The sequence below is a fragment of the Choloepus didactylus genome, chromosome 27, assembly GCF_015220235.1.
Source record: "Choloepus didactylus isolate mChoDid1 chromosome 27, mChoDid1.pri, whole genome shotgun sequence".
Lineage (NCBI taxonomy): Eukaryota > Metazoa > Chordata > Mammalia > Pilosa > Megalonychidae > Choloepus > Choloepus didactylus.
The window spans coordinates 2,352,881-2,375,862 of NC_051333.1; the positions used below are offsets into that span (position 1 = coordinate 2,352,881).

A 22,982-nucleotide genomic window follows, 5' to 3' on the forward strand; every position below is an offset into this window, starting at 1 on the left:
GCCTTTCTTGACTGTTATGGTCTTTACTCATGGGTCAGGGAGCCCAAGAGATTGTCCATCTCCGTGACACACTCGGGGCCTGTGAAGGTGACCACATTCGGACCCACTGTGATCTGGACCTGGTTTATCACCTGCTGTCCACAAGCCTCTGCTCTAACCGGGGCTTTGATGGTACTTGTGGTCCTGTGGTAACAATGTTGCCTCAGATGTTGCATCCAATAGTCCTTGAACGACCTGAGTATTCTTTCCCCAGTGCTGTTGATCTAGCCGGTGGCCGTGTGGGAATCACTACTGTGCACACTCGATGTGGCCTGCAGGGCCCTGCCTCAAAGGGGCCCTCCCATCAGTGGCTCTGGGTCTGAGAGCTGTATGGAAGCAGGTGGAGAGATTGCGGTTTCTGCGGGGCTGCAGCTCTAACGCAAGGCTGCTACCCGCACTCCTATTTCTTTTTTTGCTAGCTGCCCACCTACTTCACCCTAGCAACACCGCAATCTTCGTCATCATCAAGGATCCCTGGTTCCCGTAAGCACCTCTGATTGTCATTCTGTCCACCTGCCTCTGGTATTGTCCCCGTCCTGCTGGGAAGCCCCGTTCTGTAACATCTCCTGCGTCTATGGTTCCCAAACTTCACTGCAGGTTAGAACCAGCTGGGCAACTGAAAAAATGCCTGATGCCTAAGCCACACCCCTTCCCAATGAAGCTGAACATCTGGGGATGGGACCCAGGCGGGGGCACTTTTAAAGAGCCCGTGGAATACAATGTGCCACAAACTTTGGGAACCCTTGTCCCATTCCAGCTCTTTTCTTCTCAGCAATGCCAGCGATTCCCGCACTGGCATCTTCTCTTATGGCCCTGGCAAAGTGAGTGACCACCAGGCCCTTTTGGGGAACACAATGGGTGGGTTCTCTGAACTTACAGAACAGTGTGCTCACCTCTGAGGTGTGGACTTCAGGTGAGGGAGTTCTGACGACTCCACCTCCCTCCGTGTGCACCATCCTATGCACTAAGGTCAGCTCCGGGCATCCCTACCCAGAGGGTGTATTCTGTGCCACAGAGCTGACCTTCGATGAACCTTTATTTCTGTCCATCTCTTAAGAATGGGGTGGGGGAGGGACGGTGAGGACCTCAACTTCTCCACCTTCTGATAAAAGCCCCTTCGGAGAGTAGAGCAACAGTGAGGACAATAGCTGACCATTACCCAGATGGCTGTTCAAAAAGAAAAAAATAATGGGATTGCTTGCTAGGTCTTTGAATTCTAAAGCTGTCCTAACTGCTTGAACATTTCCTCTGGATGCTCTCCCCAGACGAGTTCAAGTATGTGTTTCTGCCTTCATCACACTGGATGCACCAGTCTACTGGTAAATGAAAAACACTTGAGAAGTTTTCAAATTGCATTTACATACATTTTTAATCAAATTCTCTCAACCCCCCCGGGAGGTGAGACAGTTCCCACAGAAGATGTTTACATCACATATTCAAAGACATCTAGTAGTAAGGGGCAGAAGCAGCCCGGTGGCGTGGAAACCCCCGACCTGGGGGCCCCAGATCCAGGGACCAATAACCAACACGTGACCCTTACTATCGGGGCTATTTGGAGGTCATGACCTATACCGTCTTCCAGAACTAAACCCAATCTCAGAAGGGCCCACAGAATAGGCAACTCTTTCCCAATTTTTCTTTAGGAAAAAAAATATCCGGGGGTCAGCAGATCAATCCGTCTATAGTCTCTCATAGTAGTGCTCATAATTCCATTCTTGTATTATCCTTAGGAAGCACTTTCTCACTTCTGGGCCCTCCAGCCTCATCAGCATGTCCACTTCGTCACTGTCTTTCCTCTCCCTGGAATGGATAAAATCAGTTTTTGTTGTCTCACAATTATTTATTTTATTTTATTTTATGTAGTTTTAGAAAAGTATCCAAAACCCAGGGATGGAAATTTCCCACCCAGGAGACCACCCTGGTTCCCCGGAGAAGACGGAGCCCAATGAGTCAGTTCCAAGAGCTCAGGTATGGAGTCAAAACGCCTTGGTCCAGCCACTCACTAGGTGTAGGAGGTGCCTCCGGGGATCCTAGCCTCCTGCTGTCGGATCCTGGGGTAGTCCCTTCTCTCACGGAGTCGGGGCTCGTATGTGTGACCAACAGAACAAGGCAGAAGTGACGGGATGTCACTTTCAAGATTAAGTAGTGAAAGTCTGTGGCTCTGCTTTGGGCTCGCTCTCTCCCTCTCCCCATCTCCCTCTTCCCTCCCTCCGTCTCCCTTTCTTTTGGATCACTTGTTCTGGAGAATCCAGTGAAATATCATGAGCAGTTCTGTGGAGATGAACTGAGGCCTCCTGCCAACAACCACACGAGTGAACTTGGAAGCAGGTTCTCAAGCCCGTCACACCCAAGCTGGCAGTTCGCAATCTCACGAGAAATATCCAGAAAATGTGTGAGCAGATAAATGTTTGTTTCAAGTTGCTCAGTGTGAAGTAACTTGTTAAGCAGTAACAGAGACATACACTAGGTATAGTTGTACACTTCACCTGGAATCGACCACTGACTGAGACTGTAGTTGTGCCAGGGGCTGTGCTAAGTGTCTCATCTGTGCATTCCCTTTCAATCCCCATAAAGTTCCTATGGAGGAAGATGTAATCCCAGTTTTACAGATGGAAAAACTGAAGCTCAGAAAGGTAAACAAACTTGTTCCGGTGACATAACTGGCAAGTGGTAATAAGCTCAGTTGTTCAAGACAAGAAGAAAAGGTGAAAAATGTAAAGGGACATTTTTTTTCCCTTTAGGTAAAATCAGGGGCTAAAGTTTAAAAAGCAACAAACAGGAAATTATAAATTTCCAGGAAAAGAGAGCAGGATGTTATCAACATCTGTACTTGCATTTTAGGTCCAGAATCACTCTTCACAATGAAATTTTCTCGGAGGACTGTTTTTGCACAGACTGTTTTTGTAGAGACTTACAAAGAGATCTTCGCTCTCTGTTTTCGGTCCCGAAAGGCCCCACACAAGAGCTGTATGCCACTGGATCCAATGCCATTCTTGGTCAAGTCCAGATACCTCAGACTTTGGTTGTGGAGGAGCATGGCGGCCACAGCCTGGCAGCAGGTGGACGTGAGCTGGCATGTTTCCAGTCTGCGGGAGAGACACAGCAGAGAAGCAACCCTGCCCACCGTGGGAAGTCCAGCCGAGAAATCACACCCCAGTGGGAATAAGCACTTTCACATCAAATATGTTTTACACACCCATGATGGTCATCCCTTTGGGTACTTGGATGATTATCAAGGACAGGCTATGAATTCCTAACTCCAAGAAATTATGAGAGGATTTTACATACAATTGTCCTGATCACAAATGAGGAAATGATCTCCAATCAACTTACTCCAGGGTCTGTAAAGCACAGCGAGGGCTCATCAGAGCCTCACACAGCAGGATAACCCCATCATCCTTCAGGCTGTTAAACCCAAGGTCTAGACTTCTCAGGTTTTTATTTTTATTAAGAGCAGAGGCCACATCCTGACAGCAAGCGGAGGTCAGGGCACACTTCCTCAGCCTGCAAAGAAACACGTGTAAAGAAACACCAACCAAACACCCTTAAGTTTTACTTCTTTCCTGCCTTTTTTTTTTTTACATAACAGCTTTATCAAGATGTAATTCGCATATCATGTAATTCAAAGTGCACCAATCAATGGAAGTTTATATTGTGCAACCATCACTACAATCAATTTTTAGAACATTTCATCACCCCCAAAAGAGAACTCTGTACACTTAGCCATTATTACCCATTTTACCCCAACCTCTGCCCCTCAGCTCCTGACAACCACTAATCTATTTTCTATGGCTATAGATTTGCTTATTCTGGCACTTTCATGTTAACAGAACCGTATAATATATGGTCTTTTGCGACTGGCTTCCTTTATGACATTTTAATGTTTTTAAGGTTCACCCAAGTTGAGGCATGAATCAGCCCTTCATTAATTTTTATGGCTGAATAATATTCCATTGGATGAATATACATGTTTTATTTATCCTTTCGTCAGTTGATGAACATAGGAGTTGTTTCCACTTTTTGCCTATTATGAATAATGCTGCAATGGACACTCATGTACGAGTTTTCGTATGGGCATGTATTTTCATTTTTCTCGGGCATACAACCTAGGAATGGATTTCCTGGTTCACGTGTAACTATGTTTTACTTTCTGAGGAACTTCCAGACTGTTTTCCAAAGTAGCTTCATTTTCCTGCTTCTTTTTGGGAAGTTATAAGTGTCAGTGTTTCAGGCGTATTTTGTGTCACTTCAAGCATTTCAGAAATATTTGTTGAAATTGCTGTTTCAGGCATTGAATCAGGTGATGGGGATTCACACAGAAAAGGCACCTGCCCTCTCACCGCTCATATTTTAATATGAGACAAAAATAAAGAAGTAAATAAGTTTTTCCAGGAACATGGTCAGATCACACCTTTTCAGACTCTTGAATTAAGATGTGCTCATGCTACTTGCTTTGTCTAATAAAACGTGTCTGGGGGCTTGAAGAGTCAGGATGCAGCTCACCATGTTCTTTTCCTAAGCTGTGGACAGAAATATTTCAGACAGCGGCTGCTCTGTTAACCTTGGTCCCAGAATGAGAATAACGTGGAAACACCCAGTGAACCAGGGACAGGCACCTAGCATGAGAGTGAAAAGAACCTAGTTTTGAAGGCACAGAAAGATGAGACTTGTTTGTTATTGCAGCAAAACCTATCCTTATCCGGACTGCTATATTGTATCATAACATAAAGTCTGGCCAACACTGCTCTAGACCAGTGGTTCTCAGCCAAGGATGATTTTGTCCCCAGGGAACAGTTAGCAATGTCTGGAGACATCTTTAATTGTCATGACTCAGAGAGTTCCACCAGCATCTAGTTGTTTAATGGCAGGGGTGCTTGGAGAGGCTCGAGTTTCTCATCTCTGTATTGTAGATGTTTTGGGCTGTATAATTCTTTGTTGTGAGGGACCCTCCTATGAATTGTAGGATGTTTAGTAGCATCCCTGGCCTCTTCCCACTAGATGTCCCCAAGTTACAACAGCAAAAAGTATCTCCACATATTGACAAACCTCCCCTCAAGAGCAAACTCACCCCTGGTTCAAAACCATTGATCTAGACTATAAATTACTCAGGGGCAGGGGGCTGGTCTGACTTAATCCTTTTTATACCTTCATCATCTAGACAGGGCCTGACACACGACAGACACTTAAGTGTTCTGAATATAAAGAGAAAAAAGTCAAAGGTAGAATAATTTCCCTTGAAGGAGTTTCAGTGCATGGGATTAGAACTGCACGGTGTTCTAACCCCATGCATTGCCGAGCTTTTTCAAAAAGCATTGCCGAGATTTTTCACCCGAGAGCAGTCATGCAACTGAGATGGGGCAAGCCAAAGGGGAGAAGAGAGACATAACCCAGCAAATAGACACCTGAAGTTACCCGAGAAACTGTTCAGATTTTACAGTGCAGTGAACATCTGCAGGCAGTATCCAACATCTACTCCCGTTTTGGAATCTCGTATTGTGTAAGTCCTGTTTGGAGGCGGAGTGTACCCCTCTCCCCTTGAATGTAGAGGGTACAAAGCTTCCCGCCCGTTATCCCTCCCACCTGAGATACAGGCTCATGAGCTAGACTCACTCACCTGGAAACTCGGAGACTCTCTCTCTCTCTCTCTATTTCTATGACATCATTGAAAGGAAGGTAGCACCATCTAATCTCTGAATTCTGCTAGATGTTGAATGTCCTGGGAAAATTCTTTAGTTCCTGCCTCCTAAATATAGCTCTTCCTGTTTCTAAGTCTGTGAGCTCCTCCTACCCATATAATAAATTCTCTCGCTCTCTTTTTGCCTAAACCGCTTGGTTTCTGATTCTTGCTGTAGAAACCCTGATTGATACTTGGATTGGGGCCATTTATGGAAGTGCCACGTAGCTAGCTGTCTTCATCATAGTGACATGAAACCCAGCAAATATATTATTACAATAACAAGTTAAAAAAAGTGCCATGACATTTAACCACGAGTTTGTTCTTTGAAAATATTGGATGTTACCACGATGAGCATAATGGACATATGTGGGTTTCTTATTTTTTTGGTTGTTACTGACAGTAATGCCTCCATTTCCCTTTACTAAAGTGCCCTGATTTTCTTTCATTGAATGACCTCTTCTCCAAAAATGTAGTGTAATGGTTTCTAGAATCAGGGGCTTTACCTTCTGATAGATATGGAGTCGGTATATAACTTCATGAGACCCTCCTTCCCTAGAAGGTTAATTGTGGCTCTTGGTTTCCAGCCTCTAAAGCTCTCTTGATCTGTTCTCACCTATAAGCCCACTTCTCCAGTTTATGCACAAGCCCTCAGCCCTAAAACAGGAGAGGAAATTCCCCTTTATGTAGATTCAACTCAGTTTACTACTCTTCACCAAAGAACTGTCACTGATACGGCAGATGAAACCATACCGACAATCATTACACTTGTATTTGACAGGTCTGTGCACCTGTCTCTGAGCTTTCCACGTTGAAGTGAGAGATGAAAATGGAAGAGAGCTGTGCTCAGCATATTGACTGCCACTTGGTTTGCAGTCTCCCTTTCCTCTTTCATAACATATGCCCAGTTTTGTTCAGAAAACCCTGATCCCTGTAAGGCCCACATGGCCCAGAAGCTGACTCTGCCCTGCAGGGGTTGATCTGAGTGACCTAAGGGTGACTCTATCTCCCAAGCTGTGGCTTTGTTGATAAACGGGCATTTAATCGCTCTTACGCCAATGAGCCCCACAGTGAGGTTTGCGGGACCTTCTGGAACAGTTCTCTCTTATTCATCCAGGAGACCTATGAATATTCCCATGGATGGATTAAAGTTCTAGAATGGCTTAAGATATGTTGCTCTTAAGTCTTGTCCTGAGGATGAAGCTCACACAAGAAAAAGATGGCTGAGCCAAGATGACTCACGGTTCAGCCACCTCTACGTGTCTGATTTTATGAGCCAACAAATTTCTTTACTGTTTAAGACAGTTCTGGTTGATTAACTGTTAATAATAGATGAAAGCATCTCGACACTAAGGGGAATCATTTAAAGAATTCATGATGCAGTGAGAAAAACATCAAATAGGATATCATTTTGATTCTTGTCCATTCAATTGAGTTATTAACACAACCTGCTTCCTCAAGTAGCAAGCTAGGTTAAATGACATCATTATGACCTGAAAGGCAAAGACATAACACCAACTCAGAATGTCTAGGACTTGTGGGAACACTTTTGATCAGAAGTTCTTGGAGTCTCAGTAATTTCTGTATGTCACACTAGTTCCTCATTGAGTTTTCAATGCACTTGCTCTCACGACAACAACCGCTGAAAACCTAACTTTGCAAAGATATAACATCATCAAAAGGAATATACGGCAATCTGATGTTGAAAGTAAACTACGTCCAGCTAGTAGTTTTTGTGGTGCTGAACAGATGTCAGAATCCCTTAAATTTAAATTATTCTGCAGTGCCCCTGTGAGTTCACCTTGGTGTCTTGGGACACAGTTTGCCATCTCTGCCATTAGGTAATTTGTCTCCGAAACTTGAATAATAACAGCCCTCCCCTTTATCATACTTTTCTCTAGCATCAGCACAATGCCTAATAAGCAGTAGGCATTGCATACATGAATATGTAACAGATTCTCTCAATCGTTCTATTCTGCTCAAGGGAATTCCAAGAAGAAAATATCTGGGGACTTACACCAGCCTCTGTAGGGGACACTCTGAGTGTTTCAAGGCCTCCCAAAGCATCTTTACCCCTTCATCCTTCAATGAATTTTCTGCCAAGCTCAGATGGGTGAGCATCTTACTACTCCTGAGTGAAGGGGCAAGACTCTTACAAGACGACTCCGTGAGGCCACAATTCTCCAACCTGTGGGAGAGAAACATACAGAAGATGCGACCTTACTCATTCCCAGGTCTGGATTTTCCCTGCCTCCTACTGAAGAATGAAAGCTTTCATCTGGGCTCTCCTTCTGGATGCAAATGCTTCACTGAGCCCCTGTTATCATCTCTCAGGGCTTCCAGGATCTAGAGCAGAGGACAGTGACCTCGATGTGAGCGATTAAGCTGGAGAAGGGATAGACCAGCAACGACCTAAGAATAAATAACAGATATGGAATATGGCCTGGGATAGAAAAACAATCCCAAAAGTTAAAAAAAGGAAAGATGGTTTAAAGACGTGAACAGGAAATATACTTGAGAGAAACCAAGATGAAGAGTAAGGTTATGAAAAAAACGTCATTAGTAATTAAGGAAATGCAAATTAAAACAATAAGATAACATTTCATGCTCAACAGATTGGTGAAACAGTAACAAAAATACTGACAGTAACAAGAGCTGGATGAGAATTTGGAAAGAATAGAACTTTTATATACATTGCGGGTGGGACTACAAATTGGTATGAATACTCCGGGAACAGACTTGGTAAAATTGAGGACAAACATTCTCCACAGTCAGACAATTCTACCCTTAGGATGTGAGGCGCTAACGACTGGAAGCACCTGAGCCTCAACTGCAGGTAGGATGGATAAGTAAGGCAGATAAGTAAGGTGTTGCCTATTCATACAATATATTATCATTCCGCAGTGAAAGGGAATTAACTACGGAAGCAATTAAACAGAGATAAGTAGTAAAATGTTGGTCCGGAAAAGAACACATAGAAGATGATGCCATTCATGTAAAATTCAAAGAACTGCAAAATGATGTGATGCCTTGTTTAAGGATAAATAAAAGCAAGGGGCTTGAGAAACCCAATTCAAGATGACTTCCTTGAGGGATGGACTGATACAATCAATGAGGAGGGAAAACAGTACTGGTGAGATTCTATTTCATACACTGGCTGATGGATATATATGGCTCATTGTAACTTCTTTTTCCAATTCAGTTTTTTTTTTTAAATTCAGTTTTATTGAAATACATTCACACACCATACAATCATCCATGGTATACAATCAACCGTCCACAGTATGATCACATAGTTATGCGTTCATCACCACAATCCATCTCCGAACATCTTCCCGACATCAGAAAAAATCAGAACAAGAATAAAAAATAAAAGTGAAAAAAGAACACCCAAACCATCCTCCCATCCCACCCCATTTGTCCCCTAGTCCTTATCCCCATTTTTCTACTCATCCATACACCAGATAAAGGGGGTGTGATCCACAAGGTCTTCACAATCACACTGTAATCTACATTATATAATCGTCTTCAGGAGTCCAGACCGCTGGGTTGGAGTTTGGTAGCTTCAGGTATTTACTTCTAGCTATTCCAATACACCAAAACCTAAGAGGTGTTATCTATATAGTGCATAAGAATGTCCACCAGAGTGACCTCTCGACTCCACCCAAAATCTCCCAGCCACTGTCCAATTCAGTTTTTTTCAAAATTTTTTAACTTTATCAGACAAATTAAAGACAGACAAACAACAACAAAAATTTCAAACAAAACAAGGCAAATAATTAAGAAAAACAACCTAAAATAACTTTGTCATTATAATTTTATATTCCAGGATATCTGTTATACATGTGTACATTTTATATAGGTAATATTTGATTACACACACACATACTTCATTGACCTAGCTGAATGATTACATCTATCATAAGACACATTTGTCCCGATATATATACACACACACACACACACACATAAATATATATATATGTATATATATTAGTTCCTCATTATTGTTTTTCTCCCGGAAGCCCTGGTTCTTCCTGATAAATGAACACCACCACCACCAAAAGGAGACTTACGACAGCCTCTCCAGTCGACATTCCGGCTGCTGCAAGGCCATGAATAGGTAATAAGCACCAAGGTCCTGTGGGGAGCTACGTCTCAGCAAAAGGGTTTTCAGGTGCACGTTATCCTTGAGAGCCCAGGCAATTTTGCAGCAGTGCTCAGGCGTGACCGGGAAGTCCTCCAGCCTGTGGAAGCCACACACAAGCACACACTACCTCACATTCTTGTCTTCACGGGAGACTGACTCTGGGGTTATTTGCACCTCCCCCAGCCGGTAAATCTGCATCAGGTTCAGCATCTTACTCCCAAATCATCGATGTGGGGCCATAACCAACTGGAATGGTTACCAGTTAGACTCCATGTGCCAGGGATTAATCAGCCTTTAAAATACAACTCCTTATTTAATTTATTTGTCCAGCAATCCTGAGGTGTATTTAATGATCTAGTCTTGGAATGGAGAACTGAGAGTCAGTATTGCTAAATAACCTTCCCTAGGGCACACAGCTGCCGTGTTGTCAATATGAAATCCGCCTGCTTATAAAGACCTTTAGAAAACCACTGTGCTGTAGCACTCCAGGTTCTCTAAAATAAGACCTCTCTTCAGCGCTGATGGATATAAAGGAGTATAGTTGGCAATTGGTAACACAATGAGAGGGCATACACATTTAGTTGAGGAACTAGAACAGACAGAATGCCTGGTATGGAGGCTAATCAGTCACGAGCTGGTATAACAGTTTTTTGGAGAAAAAAATGACTGATGTGCAGTTTACCAATTTATGAAGTACAAATACTCCCACTGGGGCTGATCTCCAGCTACCAACGTGATGTCACTGGACGTGGATTTGGGAAGAGATGTGCAGCAGCACATCATCCTATAGTACTTCAACCATGTGGGTACAATGGACAAAACAACCTGATGTGGGGTCGGCAAACTATGGCCCACAGGCTGAATCTTGCCCTCCACCTGCTTTTGCACAGCCCATGAGCTAAGAATAGTTTTTAAAATTTCTAAATGTTTAAAAAAATCAGAAGAATATTTCATGGCATGAAAGTTATATGAAATTTAATTTTTAATGTCCATAGGTACCATTTTATTGGAACACAGCCATAGCCTTCATTTATATATTATCTATGGCTGCTTTAGTGCTTCTATGACAGAGTTGAATAGTTGCAACAAAGACTTCATAGTCTGCAAGGCTGAAAATATTCACTAGATGCCCCTTAACAGAAAAAATTTGCTGACTCCAGGCATAATAATAGTAAAATGTAGTAGAAATAATTAGGAAGGGATGAGTTTCATGACCTTTGTTTTTAATATAATCTGTTAAGTTGTGAGTTTATATGAGTTCATTTTTAATAATGGTTCTGTTTACCAACTGGCTCACAAAACCTCCTGAACATTTAACAATCAGCTCTCACAAGCCAGCAGAGTCTGGCTCCAGCTCACCACTGGGGCTACGGCTTCCCTATGCCAGACACTTCTAGATTATTTTCAAATTGTACCTTAGAAGTTGAGTGAAACTCGGCAGGTGGCACAGAGGAAGGGAGATATGCAGACTGCAGATCTCACCACCACCTCGGTGCCAGGGTTCTCTCTCCATCCCAGTCTCAAATCTTACCTCAGACACTGCAGATGACACTGCGGGTGCTTCAGCGCGGAACACAGAAGTCTCATGGTCTCACTCTCCACTTTTGTGTGACTTATTTCCAAGTATCTCAGAAACTGGTTATCAGTCAACACTCGGATTAAGTCTTCACTCAACATGGGTGGATTCACACTCCTAAAGCTGAAGGGGTAAGCAGCATCCAATTATCATCGAGTGCTATGCATGGCCAACGTGTTCTGTGGCCACCACAAACCAGGCTTCCTGAAGACACAGCTGATGATGAGGTGGACCTGGTCTCTCCCTCCGGAGTGTACAGTCTAATTCAGGACACGGATACTAAGGACTGACACAAATGAACAATTGTACATCATGTGCTAAGATGGGAAAACCATAAGTCAGAATGAGAGACCAACATAATCAAATTTAGATTGGGCTGGGTCCATGGTTGCTTCTCCAAGGCAAAAGGATGCTCATCTTATACCTGAGCCTCCAGGAGGTCCACTACAACCCACACCTACCCTCAGAATCCCAAACCACAGTCCTTTTCTAAACCAGGGATGCAGTGCTACCCTGCATCTCAAATGCCCCTGCTTACTGCTGGATCTTCTTCATCTACCTTCTGCCAATTAGTTCTTACACATCCTACCAGTCCATAAATATTTGAGGATCCTTTCTGTGCAATACGGGGCTAAGAACTGGGTCTTTGGCTCAGCTTGATCTCTTTGTGTAAGTCACTTAAACTCTCTGAGCCTCAGTTTCCAGGTCCATGAGAGGGAGCACATGGTGTCTTCTCCTTAGGATGGGAGTGAGAACTGTTATAATGGTACCTGCAAGGTACTCAGCAAGTGGTTGCCAATAATAACCATTATAATAATAGGGGACATGAGATAAGACACTGGTCACAGACTGGTGACGCCCTGTGGGCTATTTCAAGGAAGGGGCCAGCGGGTCATACGACAAGTTATTGGATTTCTGGGTCTTAAAAACCCTAAAGAGAGGGAATCTGGTGTAGTGGCTAAGAGAACTGATTCTGGAGCCAGATCAACCAGTTTAAACCTGGATTCTATTACATATTAGTTGGGTAATCTTGTGCCCTAGTTTTTCATCTGTGAAATGGGAACATCTGCTTCTTAGAGTGGTTGCATTAATGTGCAAAGCATCTAAGACAGCTTAGAACATGGTGAGCACCGCATAAATGTTTGCTGTTGAAAATAATGTTGCAGTGAAATTCTTGCACATTTCTCTGGATGTCTGAATGTGGATTTATCTAGGACATATTTTAAAAAGTGGAAGCTGGGGTCAAGGCATACAAGCATTTTAGTTTTATTTTAATCTGCCAAATTACAATATAAAAATCTGGTTCATCTTCCTTCCTCAATGCAAATCTCATGATTTCCAATTCAGCTCCAATGCACACTCTTTGGTGAAGTTTTCCACCTACAGGGACCTGCTCCTGGTGACTTACTGCAGAAGCATGGTGTGGTCATGGAGAAGATGTGCTTTAGATGCAGGCTCTCTGGGATGGAGAGCATTCTCCCAAGTGTATTAGCTGCAAGAGCTTAGAAAAGTCACTTAACTTCTATGGTTCTCATTTTCTTCATCTACAAATCATGATAATAGTACCTACCTCAACCCTGAGAGCAATGACTTATTATAAAGCATGTACTATGTTTCAGGTCCTGATCTAAGAGCTTTGCATGGATGACTTCATTTGATCATCCCATTGTTATGATCATTTGCAGTTGGGGACACTGAGGTACAGCAGGGTTAAGACGTCAGAAACTATATGAGCCACTTGCTTAAGGACACAAAACTAGTAACCAGCAAGGCAAGTTGAGCAGACAGTCTGGCTCAGTCCATGGTTTCACCTGCCAAGCCCCTCACCACTCATTGCAGCTACTGCACTCTCCCAGCCTAGTGATGGTGTCTCTGGACATTGGTGCCTTCTGGGCTGGTGCACGAGTGGAAAGAGAATGAAGAAACGATGGGAAACAGTCTATTCCCAAGGGATGGCTTACAACCAGGATTTGTTTTATACTCACCGTAGTTTTTGTAGTTTACATTGAGGGCGTGTCAGTGCGGTAGAAAGAACCTTCACAAAAGCAGGCTCTAAAACACTGTTCGTCATGGCCAAGTCTTCCAAACCCTCATTTGTCCAGAAGACAGAGCAGAAGTCTTGCCACCATAGGAATAACCTAACATTGTCTTCTAGTCTACATGGAAGGGTAGAAAAGGAAAATGGCTCATTGGTAGAGTTAAACTTGAGAAAACCTCCCAAAGATCAGAGCTGGTGTTCCCTGCCCTGGCCAGAGTCACAGACTCTTTATGACTCTAAAGGATGCCCTCCTTAGAAAATGGCACCAAAGAACCATCACAAGATCTCTCATTCCAGAAGATCCTTGGTCTCTGGTAAGGACACCTATATTTTCCCATGACTTCAGAAGAAAGGGAGTTGCTTTTCTAATCACTTGGGATTTTATATTGGGATAGAGGTTGAATTATCTTTTTTATTGTGATAATATATATATGTATTTTATATATATATATATATATAAACACAAAACTTCCCATTTTAACCATTTTTAAGTGTACACTTCAGTGGTATTAAGTGAATTCATAATCTTGTGCTACCATCACCAAGACTTTTTCATAACACCAAACAGAATCTCTGCACCTATTAAACAGTAACTCCTCATTACTCTTCTCCCCCTGGCTCCTAGTAACCTCTAATCTACTTTCTGCCTCTATGAATTTGCTTATTTTAGATATTTTATATAAGTGGCATCATATAATGTTTGTCTTTTCGCATCTGGTGTATTTCCCTCAACATAATGATTTCAAGATTCATCCATTTTGTAGGATGTATCCAAACTTCATTCTTTTCACAGCTGAATAATATTCCATTGTATGTTTATACCACATCTTGTTTATTCTTTTATCAATGGACAGTTGAGTTGTTTCCTGAATTATATCTTGCATTATACATTTTTACTCTGCATATACAAAATGTTTATTAAAAAGAAAAGAAAAACCTACATAGAATCAGAACAAGGGAGAAAAAAATATTTTTGGCACAGGTTTGCAGGAAAGGAAATTCCAGAGCAAGAACACCATAGAATGTTCACCGGCTCTGGAAGGACCTACAATTTAATCCCCCACAGAAACTCTCTTCAGAGACACTGGCCAGGAGGCACATGTGAGGATTTTTGTTGCAGCATTGTTTGTGTTAAAGAAATTGCTAGAAACAACCCAAATATATATCAAAGGGGATATGCTTTAATATTCTCTAGTACATCTATTTTTAGAAGACTACCTCACTGAAGCAGACCGAGATATACATGGACATTAAGAGATTTCTAAGACATAGTACATAAAAAAAGCAAATTTGAGCATATTTACATTTTTTAGCATATTTACCCTTATTTTTGTGCAAAATAAAATCCCATAAAATAAAATCATGTATTTATACAGTCATTTATAGGAATAACACCAATGCCCTTCAAGAACTTCCATTAAAATTATCAATAGCATAACTAATATGAAAGAAATTTGGCATCTCCGAACGTTAGGTTTTCATATTTTTCAGCTTCAAAACAAGACACTGTGATTAGAGATTTGAGGTTTTTGTTGGGAAGACCAATATGCGACACCAAGCAGAGTATTGAGCTCTTGGTGTCCCTTCTTCCCACAAATAAAAGGTTTTCAGGGGCTGGAGACATAATCATGGGCATTGCAGAACAGACTGGAGTTGTCTATGTATGTCAGGACTAGATATGGAAAACCTTGTCTTGTGCCATTATTTAATATCTGAGTAAATGAAATTCATTCCATTCATGAGATGCTAAGATTCCTTGGAGAGCAGTTTGGTGAAATCTGTGGTGATAAAGTGAAAGATGCGACATGTGTAGCCTGTGATCTGGCAATTCCTTTCTAAGAATATATCCTAGAGCAGGGTGGGCAAACTTTTTTCTGTAAGGTGGCTTTTCAGGCCAAAGACTTTGTGATGACTTGATTCTGTCATTCCAGCATGAAAGCAGCCATAGATAACATGTAAACAAGCAAGCATGGATTGATCTAATAAAAATTTATTTACAAAAACAAGCAGCAAGCTGGGTTTGACCTGATCTATTTTGCTGACTGCCACCTTAGAGAAACTCACATGAAACTTGCATGTACATTTTTTTTTTTTGTGATAACGAAGAAAGGGACATAACCCAAATGCTACTAACAGTAGAAGAGGCCAACTTTTAATAACCTCATCATATATTAGACTAGTAGATGGCATTTGAAATGAACATGACAGCTACACACCAATATGCTTAAGATCCTTGAAATCTCTTATGGGAAAATGTATCTGGAAGAGGTTGTGGCTCTTTCATGAAGAACAGTTACAGAACGGGGAAACTTTAATTATGCACCAGAAAGGGTGATGTCCCCTAGCCTGAGGAATCAGCCTAATTGTCTAACTCATTTAACTCTTAATTGTAGCTTTTGGAGTCACATTTTAGTCAAGTCAGTTTCAATCGGCTGTGTGATCTTGGACATGGTACGTCATCTATGTGAACTCCAGTGCATCGCGTGTCAAATGGTGATAGTGAGAGAAGTAATTCACATAAAGCTAATACCTGGCAAGTGCTAAATAAAAATTGTCTAATATGAAAATCATATGAAAAAACAAGTAGTCAGTGAGCTTTGCCACTTCTTATGAGAAGCAAAAGAGAAAAAGTATCCATTATATTTGGCAAAATGAAGATCTTCCAAAGATTTTCAGTTGAGAAGTGGGGATAAGAATTACATGAGAGATAAAAGCTTATATTTATTGAGTATCAACCGCAGGGCCAGGACTTGCTCAGTGCATGTATTAGTCAGGGCTCTCCAGGGAAACCAAACTGACAGGACAGGACATACATTATATATATAATAGATATATATATTATATGGTGGCTCAAATGATTGTGGGGATTGGCAGGTCTGAATTCCGTAGGGCAGGCCAGTTTGGGAACAGTGATGAAGGTTTCGGTGAATTCCCCAGGAGAAGCTGGCTGGCTGAAGTAGAGATAGAAATTCTTCCTTCTGAGTGCTGAAACCATCAGCTTTCCCTTTAAGGCCTTCAACTAATGGGATGGGGAGACTCTGTCTTTGCTGAAGGCCCTCTCTCTGTCAATTGCAGATGTCACCAGCCACAGATGTAATCAACTGGCTAAGGATTTAAATCCACAAAATACCCTCACGGTAAGGTAGATCAGGCTAGAGTTTGTGAGCTCAAACAACTGGACATTGCTAAGCCAAGTTGATAGATGAAACTAACCATCACTGTGTATAACACATTTAATCTCATTCTATCTTTATAGCAACCATATAGGTATGTATTATTTTTTAATTGCCATTTTATTCATGAAGAATCAGTGGCCAGAAAGTGTTAGGTAAACTGTCCAAAGACACATAGTGATTGCAAGAGCAGAAGAACTCAAGTTCTTAGCTGTGGCACCAGAACACTCCCTCTTATTACAGTAGGGAATAAGGAAGATTACAGTGAACTGAAATTATTCATATTGTTTGTAAGAAAGGCAGGAGGGAGATGTAAGAGTAACATGCTGGGGAGGGGTAGTTGTAAATTATTTACCCCATAAGTAAAGAGGGAGGAGAAGTTTTTACACTGAAGGCTGACCACCACACCCCTCCATGCCCCAGGATCTGTGCCGCCCAATATGGTAGCCACTAGCCAAACATGGCCATTTAAATCTAAATTTTAATTAAAATAAAAAATTGAGTTCTTCAGCCACACTAGCCACACTTGAAACACTCAATAGCCTCGTGTGGAAAGTGATACTGTATTGAATGGTGTGATAAAGTATGCTTTCATCATCACAGAAGACTTCTGGACACACTTCCCTAAAGACTAAATTGCTCATGACACACAAGTAGGGGTTTAGATGAAGCAAAGTCCCCACAAATACAGGAGGGGAGGGCAGGTAGCATAGACATAAGGAGGGTGGACAACGTGTCTTGATTTGCCCAGGATTTCCCAGATTTAGCACTGAAAATCATGCATCCTAGGAAACCCCTCAGTCCTGGTTTAAAAATGTAAAGTCCCATGCCTGAAAACCCCCTTCAGTCCCAGGCAAATTGGGATGGCTGTCTACCGGAGACGAGTGTTTGTGTTTGGTAGGATTGTACACTGGAGCAGCCACCACTGTGGAAAACGTTTTGGCGGTTCCTCAGCGAGTTAAACCTAGAATTACCACATGACCCAGCAATCCCACTTCTAGGTACATACCCCAGAGACTCGGAGGCAGGGACATGAACAGACATGGTCACCAGTGTTCACAGCAGCATTATTCACAACTGCCAAAAATGGAAGCCACACACGTGTCCATCAACAGATGAATGGACAATCAAAATGTGATCTATACATACACTGGGATATTACTCAGCCATAAAACAGAATGAAGTTCTGATACGTGCTGCAGAATGGACGAATCCTAAAGACACCATTTTCAGTGAAATACCGTAGACATAAAAGGACGAATATTGTCTGATCTCACTTATGTGAAAAGCAAATTCATAGAGACAGAAGCTAGATTACAGGTTACCAGGGGTGGGGTAATGAGAAGTTTGTTAATGGATGACAGTGACAGTAGCCCAATATTGTGGATGTAATGAATGCCACTGAATTGTACACTTGAGAACGGTTAAAATGGGGAATTCTGAGTTGTATATATGTTACTGCAATAAAAGTAAAAAAGAAACAAAAAGAAAAACCAGAAAGATTGTGCAAACTAGACTGTGGAGGGGATCAGAGAAGTTAGGACACTCAGGGCCCTGGTGCTTAAGGCGAGAGGACAATGGGATCGTAGGCAAGGCCCCTAGGTAGGGTTTCCTGCCGAGGAAGAGATCAAGGCACTCACCGGGGGGAAGAAAAGGACTCCGTGTTGAACCTCTCTCCTCTGATACTCAGTTTCATCTCCTGCAAATGTTGGCAGTGCCTAAGGCAAAAAGCAGAGACTTGCATGTCTATCTTCTTTTTAATCTTCAAAGTAGCTTTATAGTAATCTTTTAGGGCCTGACGCACAAATGCCTCCTCCTGGATCTCATGCAGATAGTAGAATAACTGTGGGACTGCACAGCACGGAGGAAGTGGGTCCCATTCGTGTACTTGGGTTATGCTATTCAACAGTTTCTTCTTATTGCCCGTGGTCAACTTGCACCCCAATGCCTGCTCCACCGCCAAAGCCCGCATGTCATTTAAAAGGCCAAATAAGAAAAGCCCCATCTGAGAGAGATAGTTCTTGCTTCCTTCAGGGTTTGCTATCAGTCGCTTGATATCTCCATGGTCCAAAGCCTGAAAAGTCTGGAATCTTTGTGGGTAGCAGAGAACGTACAGCAAAGCAGCAAAAAATTCCTGGAAACTCAAGTGAGCAAAGGTATAACGGTCTTCATTGTCTCCAGCCCTCTGAAGGATATTCACGCTGATTAAAGTAGCAACGCCAGTCTCATCCAACTTGGACTGCTCAAGGTCTTTCTTATCGAACACCCATCTCATGTCCCACATCCCTTTTGCAGCCAAATGACACACAGCATTCAGTTGTTCTTGGAAAGTCTGTTTGTGAGGGTCTCCAGCTCTGGTTGGAAACAAGCTAGAAAGATACCAGATGAACACAGCTGTGGAATTTGGACACGTCTCCCTGAGATCTGCTCCTCTTTCCATCAGCTGTTTCAGAACAGAGCAGACAATCCAGCAAACCACGGGGGTCCGGCACATGGAGAAGAACATCCTGTCTCCCATTACCACTCGCAAGGCTTTATCCACCTCCCTGTGGCTCCTGAAATACTTATTGAAATACTCGATTTTTTCATCTGTACTGAATCCCTTAAGGGTTACAGAAAAGGGACATTTCAGCAAGGGTTTAAGTTTCTCCAAAGACGCGAACCTCATCACGATCAGTAGGGCGGCTTCAGGAAGCATTCTTTTGCTCAGCAAACTGCCCAGAAGAATGGACCCAGGCAATTTCTGGCTCCAGTTTCCACTCAGTTCAGCTTGTCTTTCTTCGAGGGTAGATGTGAGCTCCTCAAAACCATCAAAGAGGAGAAGAATGTGGTCTGGTTTGGACATAATTTTTGAGAGCAAAGCCTGAGATCCAGGCCACTTTTGCACAATTAGCTCACAGAAGCTGTGCTCAGCTCCCTGGATCACTTCTTGACAATGGAAGTGGAAAGCATACCAGAACTTGTGGGAGTAGAACTTATTTTCTGCCCATGCCAACATCACCTTTTTGGCTAGGGTTGTTTTTCCAATCCCAGCATATCCCTGCAGGACGACAGTCTTGGGCTGTCTACACTGAGGTTTCTGGGGAAGGAATAAAAGAGGTATGCACTTCTCGTCTCTGTGTACATCTTGGTAGATGAAATCCATGTGGCTTTCAGGCCAAGCAGCCCTGTTCCATCGGGTGGAATACTTACTCATCACATCCAACTTGTACTCCTGTATTTTATCTGTGTGAACAAGATGGGAGAAATTTAAGGTGCAACATCAAAATGACTTTTGAGAAATAATAGAATAAGGAAACTAATCTTGACATCTAAATTAATCCCCATGATAGACTTGCCTAAATTCTGTACTTTTCCTGACAGAACTGTATCAATGAAGCTGCAAGGAACGGAAAATGCAACGCCAGGCACCTCAAACAAAGTAAGAAGTATTTTTTTTCAAGTAAGAAATCTGGGGGTGCAGAGCTGCTGAAAGAGATTCTGTGGCTCGGCAGTTCCATGCAGGATCACCATGATTCTCCTAGCCCTTGCTTCCTGCTTCTCGCTGTGTGGGTGGAAGACTGCTGTAGCTTTAGCCATGTTTTCTGAATTCAAAGCAGACATGGGGAGAAGGGATACACCAGCGGCTCACGTCTGCTTTTATCAGCACAAACAAAGGCACCCAGGTGACTTCTACTTATGTTTCATGGCAAAGAGCTGCATGTAATCAAACCCAACTTCAAGGGAAGCTGGGGAAAGGAAAAAAAACTATTTCCCCTAGGGCTAGGCACATTTTATCCCTAGATAAAATTGGGTTCTGTTAGTAATAAAAGAAAGTAGGATTAGATATTCTAATTAGACAGTTAATAGGATCTGTCACAAACCTTCATTCCAATTTTGGATTCTGTTTCTCTCCCCCTTACCCCGAACTGTGAGCTTCACAAAGCAGAAATGAAGTCCAGTTCCCACCTGCTGATGGGTAGGAGGAAGTTCTCTAGAAGTCTGAAGTCTACTACTAATTAGCTTTATGGCCTCTATAAGCTCTATGAAGCTTATAGAGTCTCTAAGCTTCAATTTTGCCACCGCTAAAATTAAAGTGGTATTTGCTACTCTGACTCAGGCGGTTGTTAAAGCTGTAGACTCCCAAGTATTTGTGAGGAAGTGCAATTTAACTATGCTATGGCTAGAACTGTTGATGCCACATTCTCTTCACTTGAGTTTTCATGGCAGAACCAAATGTTTTCCTTTGGCCCTTGATTCCTTCCGATTGTATTTCTTTATACAAACTGATTGAGAAGGCTGTTTTCACATTAATATAATTTGGATTCTTTCTGGACTCCCACTTCTGATGGCCCTGGATGGTGGCATGAGGGCAGGAGGGATGGATTAGATAGAGTCTGCATTTGTCTGCCTCCCAGCCTTTCCCACTCTGGGGGCAGCATCCCAGCTTTCCTTTGGAGAATGGTCCCTTCCCACTCTCAGTCCACTAAGTTGGACTGTGGCTGTCCCCACCAGCCATTTATCAGCACATGACCCATTCTTCACCACGCTGACAATCTTACCCATTTGGCCATGGTCATGAAATCATGGTTGAGCTTATGACCAAAGTTGATTCAATGGAGTCAATTCTGGAACTTTGGCTGTAAATATAAGCATTTGCTAGAGAATAAGATACTTTGTCTGCAGGTATGCTAAATTGGTACAGTCCATACTAAAAGTGGCTGGGGGCAAAGATGACCACTGTACAGGGAAAGCCTGCTTAAGACTGAATCCGACAGAAAAAAGGAGAGAAAGGAGGAGAAAATTATGTCTTGATGATGTAGTTTGTGCCTCTGCATCCAAATGGGCTGGAGGCTGGACTTCCTAGTTGGGTGAGTCAACACTTCTCTTTCTGCGTAAGTTCTGATTGGTAGAAGAAACACCGGAAACACTGGTTTATGATCTGCTTTGCCTGAGGAAATGAGTCTCATCAAAACCCACCGCCCATTTTTCTCCTGACTCTCAATACCGGCACTTACCAGATTCTTCTTTCTTCATATCCATTTGTATTTTCCTTGGGCTCAAGTCCTCTGGTGGGCTGTCAAATGGAATTCCTGGAAAAGACAAGAAATGCACGTGATCCACTGGAATGATGAGACACAGAACAGGGAGAGCATCATGGAAGTAATGGCTTTTTGAGGATTGTAGCACCCACCTAGTTTGAGAGTCTCCGTCTCTTACCACATTGGCTCGGGGAGAAGAAAATTACCTAAACCTTCATCGTGACAATGTTAGGAAATAGGAAATGGCTGTTTTATAGGTATTAGGGAAGGTGTTCAATAACATATCATAAATTTAAAGCTCAGTGAAACGCTAAGGGAGAAATATACACAAACACACACTCACATAGACACATGTATCCATTGTAAAATAATATACACTGTAATATATGTGTGTGCATATATATGTAAGTACGTGTATATAAATATATACATACGCATAAAATTCATTCTTGTTATTCGTGGCAGTTATGTGCTACAAAGTCTCTGTCAACGTGGAATTAGTGAATACCGAACATGGTTCCTAGGGGAAACCTTTGGGGTTAAATCTACCACCTTATCCCACTATTTGATTTCTTATTTAGGTGACCAATAAGTTATAGGGGTGACTAGTCAAGTATTTAGATCTTTAACTAAAACTCAAGCCTACCTGTTTTGTATGAAAGTTCATCACTCACCTTTCATCTCCATTTGTAACCGAAGACACAGCGCTGACTTGTCCATCTTGGCAAAGAGCTTATGGGTCAAATCCCAAGCCAGTCGTCCGGGGAAGTACTCCATCAGGAGATGCACCACCTCACCGTAACTGGCCGCCTTCAGCTGCTCAGACGTCAGCTGCACAGAGTCAGGTCTGGGGTTCTCACGCACTAAAAGGTCTTTGAAGGTTTGTAGCTCCGCTTCGCTTAAATATGTTATGTACTGTATGACCGCCTGTGCGCAAGGGGAGGTGAAGGGGGAAGGGAACAGCGAGGGTGAGGCAGAAGAAGTAGGAGAGGAGGAAGAAAGGTCAGAGTTCAGATTCCCGTCACTCATCTTTCCCCAAGGCTGAGAAGGTCAGCTTCAGCAAGCATCACCAATGAGGAAGACAAAACAGATGAGACCTGTGGAGACAGGAAATTGAAATAAAATGAAAACACCAGTCCAAAGGATAGGTTTATTTCATTCCTGTTTGGTGGATTATACCATGTGCATGACACTCTCTTTACTTTCTTTGTGGAGTGAATCATGTCCCCCGTAAAGACATGATCAAGTCTGAACCCTTGGGCCTGTGGGGGTGAACCTGTTTGTAAATGGGATCCCTAAAGATTTTATGAC

General features: G+C 42.5%; 1 protein-coding gene across 1 annotated transcript; it reads right to left on the reverse strand.

The window, feature by feature from the left end:
- Positions 1-466: 466 nt before the first annotated feature.
- On the reverse strand, positions 467-22,700 carry NLRP8 (NLR family pyrin domain containing 8). The gene is made up of 11 exons (XM_037820511.1): positions 22,346-22,700; positions 21,648-21,722; positions 18,291-19,875; positions 13,425-13,595; positions 11,395-11,562; positions 9,790-9,960; positions 7,731-7,901; positions 3,373-3,543; positions 2,955-3,125; positions 2,043-2,278; positions 467-630 (listed from the first exon to the last, which is right to left on the reverse strand). The coding sequence occupies exons 1-11, from the start codon at positions 22,698-22,700 to the stop codon at positions 467-469; spliced, it is 3,438 nt and encodes a 1,145-aa protein (XP_037676439.1).
- Positions 22,701-22,982: the final 282 nt, after the last annotated feature.